Raw genomic sequence first — 16,258 nt, forward strand, 5'->3', positions numbered from 1 at the left:
TTAAAAGTTGACACTTCAGGCAGGAATTTTTCAATTATAACAGCAAACTTTTCTTTAGCACTTACTATATAACAGGCCCTTTGCTAGGTGCTTTAAGTACTTTTTCTCAAGTAAATGTGACAATCTTATAGGTATGGTCCATTACAAACTTCACTGAACAGATGAGAAAACTGAGGCTCAGACAGTCAAAGTGAGATTGAAAGTAAGATTTCTTTCTCTTATTAAACTTCTTATGGAGTACTTAATAAGCCAGGCACTCTTCTAGATCCTGGGAGCATAATGGTGGGGATAAAAAAACTCTGACACTAAGAGTTTATACTGTTTATACTGTTACATCGCAATAAAAATTAGTAAAAAAATTTTTGTACCTAGTGCCATATCAAAAGTTAAGACTGCAAAAGTTATGAATTTATGTCACTGAGGGAAATAAATCTAATTTTAAAAGCAGAGGAAACATTCTTTGTAAAGTTAAAGTAGTTTTATCTACTAAGTACAAATTTGGCAGTCTCCAAGACCCTGCTCTTTACTATTCCATATTAGCTCTACATCACAGTACATTTCAGAAAGAGATGCATTTAAAAAATCAAAATAAAAAATAAAAAGCTGAAACATTACACCTATCTGGGAACTTTGCAACCTACTACAATTTCTTGACTCCAATGACAGATGATAAACAAGAAACAAAACGACAAATATGGTATTGGTCAAATTAATATTAGTTAAAGAAATGCTCAAATTTTCATAGACTATACATTTATTTTTGAATAGAAAGAGCCTCTTATCAACTTGTACATAGGAAATATATTTGCTATTTCAGGAATGTAAAGATAGTGCTTTCCTTTGTATATATAAAATGTTCAAGTCTCAGAACAAAACAAACAGAACTATGCATACCTCTACAGCAGGTACAATGTCTATGCCAACAGTTAGAAATTCTTCAAACTTCAGAAATGGGTTAAAGCAGCTGCCAACGTCAAGTAATCTGATCTTTCCTGAGGTTTGTAGCAACCTAAAAATAGATTATTTTCAGTGTATGCCTTTTATAATATGAAATAAAATATAAGAAAAATTCAAACGTTTGAGAATAAAAAAGATACATAGACTATTGGCTTTTTGGTCTCAGGATCCTTTTACATGTTTAAAAATTACTGAGGGCCTTGAAGAACTCTTTCGTTTATGCAAGTTATATCTACCAATAATACCATGTTTGAAATTAAAACTCAGTGGTTTAAAAACATTAATGCATAATGAAAATCTAAATTAGAAAGGTAATAAAAGTGAGTTATTGTTTTACATTTTTACAAGTCTCTTTAATGTCTGGCTTAATAGAAGACAAATGGATTCTCTTTATCTGCTTTTCATTCAAGCTGTTGTAATATCACATGCCATGAAATTTCTAGAAAACTCAACCCTAGATTCAAGACAGACTGAAAGTAGAAAAGGCAAATGATATTTTAGTATTATTATGAAAATAATTTCCTCCCCAAAGAGACCCTGGAAGGCTCTCAGATTCCCAGATCACATTTTGAAAACTATAGATGAGAGAATCCATTCACAAATTTAATTCTCAGTTGCCAATATAATGATGTCAATGACTTAAGGACCAAAGAGAAAAGCTGTTATAGAATAGTATTTTTGGGTGGGATGATTTGGGAGAATGGCATTGAAACATGTATAATATCATATATGAAATGAGTCACCAGTCCAGGTTCAATGCATGATACTGGATGCTTGGGGCTGGTGCATTGAGACAACCCAGAGGGATGACGGGGAGGGAGGAGGGAGGGGGGTTCAGGACGGGGAACATGTGTATACCTGTGGCGGATACATGTTGATGTATGGCAAAACCAATACAATATTGTAAAGTAATTAACCTCCAATTAAAATAAATAAGTTTATATTAAAAAAATTTTAAAAAAAGAAAGTGAACAAATATCTAAAAAAAAAATAGAATAGTACTTTTTAAGTAATGAAAAAATTTTATTTTGTGCAGGAGCATGCCTCATTTACAAAAGTAGTAGGAAAAAAGAAGGTGACCAAACTATACATGATCATTAAAGTTAGTCAAATGCAGCTAATATGGATCTGAACAAGTGAAGTTAAAGTTGCTCAGTCGTGTCCAACTCTTTGTGACCCCATGGGCAGTCCATGGAATTCTCTAGGCCACAATACTGGAGTGGATAGCCTTTCCCGTCTCTAGGGGATCTTCCCAACCCAGGGATCAAACTCAGGTCTCCCACATTGCAGGCGGCTTCTTTACCAGCTGAGCCACAAGGGATCTACAGAGCAGCAAATAAGGATGAAGGAAAACAGTGGAATTTTGTTGGTCTAGTTTTCAGATGGTAAAGCAATAATAAAAACCTACTTCAGACATATGCATTTTCAGTGATATTTAGAAAAATTTTCTGAAAAAATTATGAGTAGATACTGGAAACATAAAGGAAAGAAATATAGTGAAATAACTGAGTAAATAAATGGACTCTTGGGTTCTTTAAAGTCTATAGGGCACAAAAAAATCTGCCCAGCTTCTGTTCCTTATACCTTGGCTAGTATACTGCCATAGGATTCATTAGAGAGGTGTTAAACTATACTAGGTTAAGCTCCTAGAAAAGGCACTGTAAGTCAAAATAATATAAAGATTTTTTTTCATAAATGAATGTAATAAATAGGGGTATGTTTTTAATCAAGAGCCTGATGTCCTAACATTTTATAGAAATGACCAGAATCACCATCTGATCATAAATAAACCATACAGGATCAGTCTGGTACAGGACATGGCAGGTTATAGTACTGTAAAAACAGTATGAACATATTAAAATATTTTTATCAATAAAATTTTATTTAAAAACTCATCTAAAGAGGGGGTTATGGGGTATAAAGAAATAAAAGAATTAGCACTCTCAGCAAAAAGAGCTGCTCCTTGGGCTCAAGAGGTAATTTTCTGTACTGCAACAAAATCAAGAAGTCAATTATTGTGTAGTCCAAGTGACTTGTATAACAATCATCTGTAAAACTGAATTAAATTTAGTGATACTTGAAATATCACAATACCCTAGCTCCGAGGAAGAAGGTGACAAGCGAACTTCTATGGTATAGGTTGCAAGCTGTCAAATGGGGCAAAAGACTGAGTAGATATAAACCATGGAAATGCCTGGCATATACTTGACATTTACTGCTGAATTAACAAATATGAATACTCAAATCATAACCAGTTAGACTAAATGAGAACCTGTAACAATATGTAATGCTAAATACATCACTAGATTGCCATTCTAATCTTTACATGGGAGCTATGGTTAAGAACAGCAGTTCTGGAATCAGAGACTTAAAACGTGATTCATGTCTCCATATCACACAGTTCTTCATCTGTGTGATATGGAGACAACAATGATAGTCGCACTTAAGAGTTGTTTTCAGGATTAAATGAGATAATACATTTATAATGTTTGACCTAGTATGTGGTACATGGTAAATGCTCAAAAAAGTGGTAGATATTGTTAGCTATTAACATCCTGTTATATTATAAAATCCTATGTGGTTTGTCCACTAATGACCTTCCTAAACATAGTAAAAACAGAATTTGCCTTACACTATTCTGATAGATCTAGTAAACTGGGTAGAAAAAAAATTTGTAAGTCTTTTAAAAGGTGCCTCTTATAAACTTTCTACCTGAATAGAGTACTCTGAATCATTTAAGTTGATTCGACATTAAATATGAAAGTGAAAGTCACTCAGCTGTGTCTGACTCTTTGCAACCCCATGGACTATACAATCCATGGAATTCTCCAGGCCAGAATACTGGAGTGGGTAGACTTTGCCTTCTCCAGGGGATCTTCCCAATCAGGGATTGAATCCAGGTCTCATGCATTGCAGGCGGTTTCTTTACCAGCTGAGCCACAAGAGGAGTTTCCCTGGTGGCTCCCAGGTGTGGTCAGTGCCCCTGACACTGTGACAGGCCACAGTTAACCCACGTCTCTGCCAGAGACTCCTGGACACTCACAGGATAGTCTGGATCAGTCTCTTGTGGGCTCACTGCTCCTTTCTCCTGGGTCCTGGTGTACACAAGGTTTTGTTTGTGCTCTCTAAGAGTCTCTGTTTCCCCAGCCCTGTGGAAGTTCTGTAATCAAATCCCACTGGCCTTCAAAGTCAAATCCATTGGGGATTCTCAGTCTTTTTTTTTGCCAAATCCTCAGGTTGGGAAGTCTGTTGTGGAGCCTAGAACTTTCACACCAATGCGAGAACTTCTTTGGTATAATTGTTCTCCAGTTTGTCTCTTGCCCACACAGCAGCTCTTCCCAGATAGTGGATGGTGATAGTGGTAAAGGACCTGCCTGCCGACACAGGAGGTGTGGGTTCAATTCCTAGACTGGGAAGATCCTCAGAAGAAGGAAATGGCAACCCAATCCAGAATTCTTGCCTGAAAAATTACATGGACAGAGTAGCCTGGCAGGCTACAGTCCATGGAGCTGCAAAGAGACACTTTTTAATATAACTTAATATAATGGAATAACTTAATAACATTGTTCAGTCATTAAGTTATGTCTGACCCTTTGCAACCCCATGGACTGCAGCATGCCAGGCTTCCCTGTCCTTCACTATCTCCTAGAGTTTGCTCAAATTCATGTCCATTGAGTTGGTGATGCTATATAACCATCTCATCCTTTGCTGCCCTTTTCTCCTTTCACTTTCAATCTTTCCCAGCATCAGGGTCTTTTCCAATGAGTTGTCTCTTCACATCAGGTGGCCCAAGTATTGGAGCTTCAGCTTCAGCATCAGTCCTTCTAATGAACATTCAGGGTTGATTTCCTTTAGCACTGACTGGTTTGATCTCCTTGCTGTCCAAGGAACTCTCAAGTCTTCTCCAATACCACAATTTGAAAGCATCAATTCTTCAGTGCTCAGCCTTCTTAATGGTCCAACTCTCAAATCCGTACCCAACTACTGGAAAAACCATAGCTTTGATTGTACAGATCTTTGTTGGCAAAGTGATGTCTTTGCTTTTTAATATGCTGTCTAGGTTTGTCAAAGTTCTCCTTCCATAAAGGAAGCGTCTTTTAATTTCATGGCTACAGTCATTGTTTGCAGTGATTTTGGAGCCCGAGGGGGGGGGGGGTAAAAAAAAACCTGTCACTGCTTCTATTTTTTCCCCTTCTATTTGCCATGAGGTGATGGGACCAGATGTCATGTTCTTAAGTTTTTTGAATGTTGAGTTTTAAGCCAGCTTTTTCACTCTCCTCTTTCACCGTCATCTAGAGGCTCTTTAGTTGCTCTTCACTTCCTGCCATTAGCATGGTATCAACTGCATATCTGAGGTTGTTGCTCTCAGTAATACACAATCCATTTCAAATTTCTTTGGTTTAGCTCGGCAATTTTTTTTTTTTACATCAAACATATATTTACAGTTTAAACACTAATCACACAGTGAACAGAACATCAAATAAATACTACCCAGGTCAAGAAATAACACTCTGCATCCTAGAAACACAATCTTCCCTGACAACATCCCCAAACCCATTCTATAAAGGCAGCCACTCTCCTGGTTTTAGTGATAAACATCCCCTTGGTTTCCTTTTATAGTCTTCCCACCATGAATGTTTTCTGAGTAACTGTTTCACACTACACATTTGCTTTTGTGACTTTATTCTTTCACTTAATATAAACTTGTGAAGGTCATCTGTATTTCTATAATTTAATTCAGATTCATTGCTGTGTGGTAGTACCTTTTACATAACACATCCCATTGTGATTTTGATGAGAATGGTACTGAGTCTAAAGATCATTTGGGAAGAATTAACATCTTTACGATATCAAGTCTTCTAATGCATGGACATGCTATTATTCTCCATCTACTTAGGCTTCTTTCATTGTCTCCAAATAGCTTTAACAATTTCTCTAAAAGGTCCCATGTATATTTTATTGGATTTATATTTCTTGTTAGCTCAAGAAATTTCTTGTTAGCATCATTTTTTGATGCTATTACTGCTTTCCCCCTATGGATAAACCCTCTTATTTTTTTAAAAAATTTAATTTTTCATTGTTTGTTACAGAAATGCAACTCATTTTGTATAATGATTTGTATCAAGCAGCTTGACTAAGTTTCTGTTATTTCAACTGCTAATCTGTATATTATTTTGAGTATCCTAGTCTAGGCACATAGTTATATGAAATCTGTGAGAAACAACATTTCTTATTTCTTTTCTTGTCTACCCATCCCCCACCCACCCATCCATCTATTTTTCGCCTCACTGCTTTTCCCAGGACTTCTGTTGTTGTTCAGTTGCTAAGTCGTTTCTGACTCTTTGCAACCCCATGGACTAGAGCACACCAGGCTTCCCTGTCCTTCACTATCTCCCAGTGTTTGCTCAAACTTCAGGCCTCTAATACAGTACTAAACAGGACTAATACAAGCAGTTACTATTTTCAGTCTCAGGAGAGACATTAAGTATAAGTTCACCATTAATATATAATTCACTATTAAACGCAATGACTGCTGCAGGTTTTATATAGAAATCTTGATAAAGCTGAAGAAGCTCTTCTTACACTTTGCTAGTTCCTTTTGTTAAAAAAAAATTTCACAGAAATCTATGTTGGATTTTATGAAATGCACTCTACTCAGCTACTGAGATATGACTTTAATTTGTTTATGTGATACAGTACACTCAATTCTGTAGTGTTAAATCAAGCCTGCATTATTGGGAATAATCTGATTTGGTTTTGACTAATTATTCTTTTTATATATTAAAGGATTTGTTTTATATATGTATATATAGCTGGTTCTATCTGTGGTGGTTCTGGTCTATAAAGTCATCACAATCACTGAACCATGCTCCTAAGGGAAACAGAAGATTATGCCTCTGATTACAATACTTTAATTATCAGATCAACATATAACTTGGATTTACATGTATTTGTTTAAAAATACCTTATTTAATATATATTACATGCATCAACACTGAACTCACAACCAACACCATTATAACTCATGCCTAAGGGAGGCATATCTAATACAGTACTTTCTCTGAAAGGCATAATACAGCCTTGTTTTTAGATATACGTTGTTTATGCTTAGGGGTCATTTAAAAAGTAAAATCAATAAAAACTGCAAAAAATGTACTCTAAATAGACTGAAAAAGGGACATTTTTATACTTGAGAATTGAACAATGAGGAAGAGCTTGCCTTGCTCAACTTCAGCTAGGAAGGTGTATGTCAGATGACTTAAATTTTTCGCCACACTGAGCATGTTCACAAATGAGACTGAAAATACCAAGGGTACTGATCTTGGAATTAAATTTTATTGATTAGGTGAATTTGCAGATATGGAATTTTTGAATAATGAAGATAAACAGTGTACACACACACACACATATATATTTGCATCTATGTTCATAAGTGACACCAGACTATAATTTTCCACTCTTGTACTATCAAGAGTTTTCATGCAAAGTTTATGCTAGACTCTTAAGGTGAGTGCAGGAGTATTCTTTTCATTCTATTTTTAAGAGTATGTGTAAGAATAGATTTCATTTTCCCTTTAATGCTTATCAGAATTTGCTGGTAAAGCCATTTAGGCCTAGAGTCTTATTTATGAAAAGATTTTTAACCACTAATTTAATTTCTTTATTATTAACATCCACAAAGTTATTCAGTATCCTTCTACTATCTTTTAATGTCTTCAGTATGTATTGCTATATTCACCCTTTTTAATATGGAAATTGGTTATTTGTGACTTTTGTTTTTTGGGATGTACCTCACCCAGAGATTTCTAATTTTAATGGTCATCATAAAATTCCAGGTTTTATATTTGTTGACTTTTTCTACCGTCCTGCTGTTTACTTTTTTCACTTTTTTTGTGGGGAAGGAGCTTATTTGCTGAATTATCTTTGACTTTTTCTTTTTAATTCTTTAAAAATAATTGTATTTATTTATTCACCTTTGGCTGTGCTGGGTCTTCACTGCTTTGCAGGTTTTTCTCTAGTTGCAGTGAGCAAGGGATCCTCTCTGGTGGTAGTGTGCAGGATTCTCACAGTGGTGGCTTCAGCGCCACCACAGAGCATGGACTCTGTGGTTGTGTTGCAGCTCTTGGGGTATAGAGCACAGGCTCAACAGTTGTGGCTCATGAGCTTAGTTACTCTGTGGCATGTGGGATCTTCCCAGACCAGGGATCGGACCCGTGTCTCCTGCACTGGCAGGAAGATTCTCTACCACTGAGCCATCAGGGAAGCCCATCTTTAACTTCTTGAGACAGACTCTTAATTCATTAGTTTTCAGTTTTTCTTTATACTATAGCATTTAAGCTATAAATTTTCCTTTAAGTGATGCTATAGCTATACCCCAAAGTTTTAATAAAAAGCATTTTTGTGACATTTTTGGACAAAAATTCTTCACAAAAAATATTATTTAGTTGAAAATATTTTTTACTTTTTATTATAATTTTTCAGCTCATGGGTTTTTTGGGGAAGGTTATTTACTAATTTCTAAACCTTTGGGTACTTTCTAATTCCCATTTGGTACCAATTTCTTGCTTAACAGCATTGTCTGTATAATTCAACCCTTTGAGTCTTACTGACATTTGTCTTTTAAATTTTTATAAATTAATAACATTTAAAATATTTACTATAATTTTTAAATAACATTTTTGGTAAATGTTATCTGTACAGTATAGTTGAAATGAATTATTTTGTAGTTTTGGGGTACACTATTTTACATATGAGCCACTCTGGTGGCCTCAGAGGTTAAAGCGTCTGCCTGCAATGTAGGAGACCTAGATTTGATCCCTGGGTTGGGAAGATCCCTGGAGAAGGAAATGGCAATCCACTCCAGGACTGTTGCCTGGAAAATCCCATGGACAGAGGAGCCTGGTAGGCTACAGCCCATGGGGTAGCAAAGAGTCGGACACGACTGAGCGACTTCACTATTTATTAGTAAATTCTCAAACTTAGCATGCATGCAGAGCTTAGAGTTTTTGTCACTTAGACTGGAATGGAAAGCATTTTCTTCAGAGCAGGGGTGTTCAATAACATTTCAGAGAAAGAATCAATATATGGGGCTGTTTAAGGCAGGCCAAGGGAAGGAACTGATTGGAAACAGGATTCATTCCCTGGGCCTGGTTTAACCTGCAAGTGAGCCAGGTGCCTCAGGCCAGAGGGGAGTACATGGTGGCCTCAGAGGTTAAAGCGTCTGCCTGCAATGCAGGAGACCTGGGTTTGATCCCTGGGTTGGGAAGATGCCCTGGAGAAGTAAATGGTAACCCACTCCAGTATTCTTGCACAGAGAATCCCATGGACGGAGCAGCCTGGTGAGCTACAGTCCATGGGGTCGCAAAGAGTCAGACATGACTGAGCGACTTCAATTACCTATTCTACATAGGGCTGTTAGGTTGTTAACTATGTTGTTCAAATTTCTACTGTGAATGTCTGCTCTCTGTTATTGAGAAGATCTCAAATTTTTTTTAAAGAAGCAGAAAAATATCTCTATACATTGATAAAATAGCACCACCTTCAAACTGTTGTATAAAGATTAAATGAGTTAACTACACACTATACATAAGGACAAGGAGTAAAGAAGTAATAATTACCAAAAGTTCAGTATAGTTTTTTAAAAAAAAGGCTCTGGAAAAAGATAACAGAACTCTATTTTTACTGGTGCTTTACTACCAAGTGACCTTAGAAATTTTACTTACCCATTTTGTGTCTGTTTCCTCATATGTAAAATGAAAGGCCATTCTAATTCTATAATTTTAGATCAGTTCTTGATAGAATAAAATATTACCTTCTTACTTATTTGAAATGCCCCAAACAATAACGCTGAAGAAGCTGAAATTGAACGGTTTTATCAAGACCTACAAGACCTTTTAGAACTAACACCGAAAAAAGATATCCTTTTCATTATAGGGGACTGGAATGCAAAAGTAGGAAGTCAAGAAACACCTGGAGTAACAGGCAAATTTGGCCTTGGAATGTGGAATGAAGCAGGGCAAAGACTAATAGAGTTTTGCCAAGAAAATGCACTGGTCATAGCAAACACCCTCTTTCAACAACACAAGAGAAGACTCTACACATGGACATCACCAGATGGTCAACACCGAAATCAGACTGAATATATTCTATGCAGCCAAAGATGGAGAAGCTCTATGCATTCAACAAAAACAAGACCAGGAGCTGACTGTGGCTCAGATCATGAACTCCTTATTATCGAATTCAGACTCAAATTGAAGAAAGCAGGGAAAACTGCTAGACCATTCAGGTATGGCCTAAATCAAATCCCTTATGATTATACACTGGAAGTGAGAAATAGGTTTAAGGGCCTAGATCTGATGATAAGAGTGCCTGATGAACTATGGAATGAGGTTCGTGACATTGTACAGGAGACAGGGATCAAGACCATCACCATGGAGAAGAAATGCAAAAAAGCAAAATGGCTGTCTGGGGAGGCCTTACAAATAGCTGTGAAAAGAAGAGAAGCGAAAAGCCAAGGAGAAAAGGAAAGATATAAGCATCTGAATGCAGAGTTCCAGAGAATAGCAAGAAGAGATAAGAAAGCCTTCTTCAGTGATCAATGCAAAGAAATAGAGGAAAAGAACAGAATGGGGAAGATTAGAGATCTCTTCAAGAAAATTAGAGATACCAAGGGAACATTTCATGCAATGATGGGCTCAATAAAGGACAGAAATGGTCTGGACTCCCTAAGAGAAGCAGAAGATATTAAGAAGAGGTGGCAAGAATACACGGAAGAACTGTTCAAAAATGATCTTCACAACCTGGATAATCATGATGATGTGATCTCTAATCTAGAGCCAGACATCTTGGAATGTGAAGTCAAGTGGGCCTTAGAAAGCATCACTATGAACAAAGCTAGTGGAGTTGACGGAATTCCAGTTGAGCTGTTTCAAATCCTGAAAGATGATGCTGTGAAAGTGCTGCACTCAATATGCCAGCAAGTTTGGAAAACTCAGCAGTGGCCACAGGACTCGAAAAGGTCAGTTTTCATTCCTATTCCAAAGAAAGGAAATGCTAAAGAATGCTCAAACTACCACACAATTGCACTCATCTCCCACACTAGTAAAGTAATGCTCAAAATTCTCCAAGCCAGGCTTCAGCAATATGTGAACCGCGAACTCCCTGATGTTCAAGCTGGTTTTAGAAAAGGCAGAGGAACCAGAGATCAAATTGTCAGCATCTGCTGGATCATTGAAAAAGCAAGAGAGTTCCAGAAAAATATCTATTTCTGCTGTATTGACTATGCCAACGCCTTTGACTGTGTGGATCACAATAAACTGTGGAAAATTCTCAAAGAGATGGGAATACCAGACCACCTAACCTGCCTCTTGAAAAATCTGTATGCAGGTCAGGAAGCAACAGTTAGAACTGGACATGGAACAACAGACTGGTTCCAAATAGGAAAAGGAGTGTGTCAAGGCTCTATACTGTCACCCTGCTTATTTAACTTCTATGCAGAGTTCATCATGAGAAATGCTGGACTGGAAGAAACACAAGCTGGAATCAAGATTGCCGGGAGAAATATCAGTAACCTCAGATATGCAGATGACACCACCCTTATGGCAGAAAGTGAAGAAGAAGCTAAAAAGCCGCCTGATGAAAGTGAAAGAGGAAAGCGAAAAAGTTGGCTTAAAGCTCAACATTCAGAAAATGAAGATCATGGCATCCGGTCCCATCACTTCATGGGAAATAGATGGGGAAACAGTGGAAACAGTGTCAGGTTTTATTATTTTGGGCTCCAAAATCACTGCAGATGGTGATTGCAGCCATGAAATTAAAAGACGCTTATTCCTTGGAAGAAAAGTTATGATCAACCTAGATAGTATATTCAAAAGTAGAGACATTACTTTGGCCGACTAAGGTCCGTCTAGTCAAGGCTATGGTTTTTCCAGTGGTCATGTATGGATGTGAGAGTTGGACTGTGAAGAAGGCTGAGTGCCGAAGAATTGATGCTTTTGAACTGTGGTGTTGGAGAAGACTCTTGAGAGTCCCTTGGACTGCAAGGAGATACAACCAGTCCATTCTGAAGGAGATCAACCCTGAATATTCACTGGAAGGACTGATGCTGAAGCCGAAGCTCCAGTACTTTGGCCACCTCATGCGAAGAGTTGACTCATTGGAAAAGACTCTGATGCTGGGAGGGATTAGGGGCAGGAGGAGAAGGGGACGACAGAGGATGAGAGGGCTGGATGGCATCACAGACTCGATGGACGTCAGTCTGGGTGAACTCCGGGAGATGGTGATGAACAGGGAGGCCTGGCGTGCTGCGATTCATGGGGTCGCAAAGAGTTGGACACAACTGAGTGACTGAACTGAAGTGAACTGAAGACTTAAAAATACTACTATCTAGTGAATTCTCTTGAGGTCTAAATTTCATGAAAATCTATTCTGTCAGATTGTTAATGGACATCTAAGAGCAGCAAAGCTCTAAGGGGCACTTTTTTCGATGTGTCATATATAGGATAAAAACTGTCATAATTACGGCACTCTGTCAGATACAATTCTAATGAACCAAAGTCTTTCACTGGAGGTAGAATGGAAAGGGACTCTTGTCACTTAGGATACCTCTGCTTGAGACTCTCTACCAGCAGTTCTTAATTTTTTGGGTAATATACTTCTTTGAGTATCTGATTAAATTTATGGCCATTTCCCCCTAGAAAACAATACATATATGATACACAAGTCACACTTTTCAGGGTGGTTCACAGACTCTGCTTGGATTATCTTGAGTTTCCATATTTATGCAGTGATGATGAAGACAAAGTTTTATAGAATCACTGTCTTGGTCTGGTACATTTTAGTGGCAAGGAACAGAAAACCACCTAAACTAGCTTAAGTAAAAGGCAAATTTATCTTAAATATGAAAAGATGCCTCACGGAATTCAACTTTAAGAAGCACAGTTGGTCTTCATGGGAACAGAAAAGGTATCAAGGAGATACTTTTTTGTCTCCTCTTTCTTTCCAGAAAACTGCCTTAGTTGCCTACAAAAAATTTCCTGACACTGATGATTAAAATAGACATGGTTCTGTTAGGTTAGAATAGGAAACAGGAGTCCAGGATGGTGGTGGCTAAAAGACAACGAAGGGAAAAGCCCGCGAAAATAGAACAAAGAGGACTGGAGAGAGGACCCGAGGGAGAACAAACAGCTTCCTGGCTAGCCCAATTTACATAGGGCAGGCCCAGGGGGAGGGAAAAACACGTAAAAAGAGGAGCCGAAGGGCCAGGGCTCCCTCCTTTCTTCAAGTCTTTTGGTTGGCATGCCCTCACGCCTCTAGGATGTATTTTCCTGCTATTTTCTAAATAAAATTGAGCTGTAACATGGAGTTGTAACACTGATCTAAGAGTTACAACAAGGTCTGTTCGAGGCCTGAGAGCTATAACACGGTCTGTCCAAGACCTGAGAGCTATAACATGGTCTGTCTGAGAGCTATGACATGCCGAGGGCTCGAACGTCCGTCACTTCAAATTTTTGCTGAGACAAGACAGAACCGAGGCGAATATACTTGCCTGACAGTTCTGTACCCGTGAACTACACTATTAAAGTATAACTATTTTTCATTTCAGTTTAGAGTACTTAGTATTTATATACACAGTCAGGATATGGGTTAGATTAATAAATAGCATCTGTGAACGCCTCTCTGAGTTTAGCATTCTTTGTTAGAATATGCTCTTTAAATTCCCTTCCAAGACACCTATGACTCAGATAGCCTTTCTCAGGTTATACTTTTCATGCTTTCTCTCTCTTTCCATTGAAACCTAGGACTTATTACAGCTATATCACTTTCTACTGAAACATCTCTCTGAAAATAAACATCAAATTCAACCACAATATACAATTTGCCACCATTAAGAATGTTGAAAAGAAATGTGATGTAGGCTCTGTAACTTCATTAAACAGTTGTAATCAATTTTGTGGTCTACGGCAGCACTGCTGGAACGTGTTAGTGTTCTCTGGAGACTACTCTGAGGCATTTCAACACATTTTTCTAAATGTGCACTAGGCTGTAAGAAAGCAAGCCTTTTTTAGACACGCCAAATGTGATTCCAAAGAGAATGAGGAAAAACAAAGTGATTATGCCTTATGAGAAACAAAACAGAAAGAAATGGCTGAATTTACTAATGTTGGTAAGATAAATATTTAGAAGATATTAGTTTTTCTGACCAGGAAAATCTATAGAACAGATCAACAGTCTGATCAGTCAGGAAACAACTAGTTTTCTACAGGACAGCTAATTGAAATACAGTTAAGACTGGTTTCTAATTTCAATATATAGGAATCCTCTTCATTTACATTCTGTAAAGTGATAAAACATACTGATTAAAAGACAAAGTTTGGTTAGAAAGTTTGTTATGGTTTCTCTACATTTTATTGCCTCTTTCAAATGTTCATTTACATTCCTCAGTAAATTTTCACTTTGCTTTAGATAGATTTATGCAGAGAACCTTAAAACTGTATTATTTGGAAACATTTTAAAATTTAAGAATTCAGTCTTCAACTTCACTTAGTTTCTCAAAAGTGTTAAGTAAGAATCTTGCACGTAAAAATGTATAGGCTATTCATATGATAACTTTCTATTTAAATTTCTTTCCTATGTTGATTTTTACTCAATACTGCCTTTGTTCTCTTTTCTAAATCAGTTATATTAAAAGACTGTATTTCTTTACTCCTGTCTACCTAGGCTGTTCAAATGGTAACTTTCTATTTAAATTTCCTATGTTGAGTTTTACTTAACATTGCTTTTGTTCTCTTTTTCAAAATAGTTAAGTAAAAGATCACATTTTTTTATTCCCTCCCCCTCAATTCCCATCTTGTTGGTTAAGGAGCTTAATAAGGAAAATACTGGATTTTATTTCCTACAAAATTTTCTGTCTGGCATGCTGCCAGTGTCAACAACAGAATCTTGAACACCTCAAGACACTTTAAGAGGGAGCTATAAACTCTAAGTAAAATGTTTTGCTTGTTACATAAGAAAATCTGGCAATATTTACCCAAGTATACAGTTTTAAGCAGGTTTTCAAAGTGCTCTCTTCAAAGCCATCAGTGTTTCCAGAGTCCATTCAAGGGCCAGCAAAGACAGACGTGGGAGATACTGGGTGGTGACTGAAGAATCAAAGCTACTCCATTTTGTAAGATTCCGGGAAAAGAGCCTTTGGAAATCCCCTGACCTCACCCCACCAGCTGCGAACCAATCAGAACCCTTGGCCAGCCCCGGAAATTCAAGTCAAGCCCGGGAAAGGAGAACCAATCAGAACTCAACACCTAACCCTTCACCAGAAGGTGACCAATCAGACCCGGAGACTCCCGTTTTTTGAATTTTTCGCGCCGATAATACCCTATATAAGCAATGTAACCCAGCGCTCAGGGCTCCTCCCTATAGCTGCTGCGTCGGTATCGGTGGGAGCCCCAGCTCGAGCTTGGTAATAAAAACTCTCTTGCTTTTGCATCGGATATTGGCTCCCTGGTGGTCACTGGGAGATTTCGTGACTTGGGCATAATATTTGGGGGCTCGTCCAGGATCTCCCACCGGCTCCACGGGAAGACCGATCCGGAGAGTCATCTGCAGCCGGTAAGCTTTTTTCTGTCTTTCTTTTCACTCCTGGTAGGGCCTGGTATCTGAGACCGGTATATGACTCAGGTGGACGCACCGGAGAGTCACCGGTGGGGGTCGTTGGGAGACGTCCCCGACCCCGGCGTGGGGGGATGGAGTGCCCCTGTTCTCTGTAGACGACAGCGGGTGTATTTCTCCTGTCTCTCTTTCTGTTTGTGTGGCTGTTCGTATTGTCTGTGTTAATCTACCAACATCTGACTGATCCAGGGACGATGGGGCAACACCATTCTAGCCCCACACCTCTATCCTTGGTTACCGATAATTTTAAGGAGGTCAAGATGCGCGCTCATGACCTCAGTGTAGAAATTAAAAGGAATAAATTAATCACTTTTTGCAGCTCAGAATGGCCAACCTTCCATGTAGGCTGGCCCTCAGAAGGCACCTCTGACTTGGGAACTGTACACAGAGTCCGAGATATCATCTTCTGACCGAGACACCCTGACCAAGTTCCCTTTGTCAGCACTTGTGTCTCCTCGGACAATTCATTTCCGAGTGTTAGACAAGAGCCCAGTTTCGGGCCCTGGAAGGGGTCCCTCTTCCTGCAACAAATGGCGACTCTGGCGGGGACTCTTCTTCACTGAGACTGACATCCTGACCACTCGGGGTACTCAGGGGCCAGCTTGCCTGCCAATGGACCAGACCCAGCGGCCGC

The 16,258-nt window shown here is 38.3% G+C and overlaps 1 protein-coding gene across 2 annotated transcripts in view; it reads right to left on the minus strand.

Moving 5' to 3' along the window:
• BMT2 (base methyltransferase of 25S rRNA 2 homolog) overlaps nt 1-16,258 on the minus strand; it is an 83,183-nt gene that overhangs the window by 11,694 nt on the left and 55,231 nt on the right. For both annotated transcript variants that reach the window (XM_018047178.1, XM_018047179.1), the window contains one exon: nt 895-1,009. In XM_018047178.1, the coding sequence (XP_017902667.1) occupies nt 895-1,009 (115 nt within the window). The remainder of the gene's footprint in view (nt 1-894; nt 1,010-16,258) is intronic.

Source organism: Capra hircus, chromosome 4, assembly GCF_001704415.2.
Source record: "Capra hircus breed San Clemente chromosome 4, ASM170441v1, whole genome shotgun sequence".
NCBI lineage: Eukaryota > Metazoa > Chordata > Mammalia > Artiodactyla > Bovidae > Capra > Capra hircus.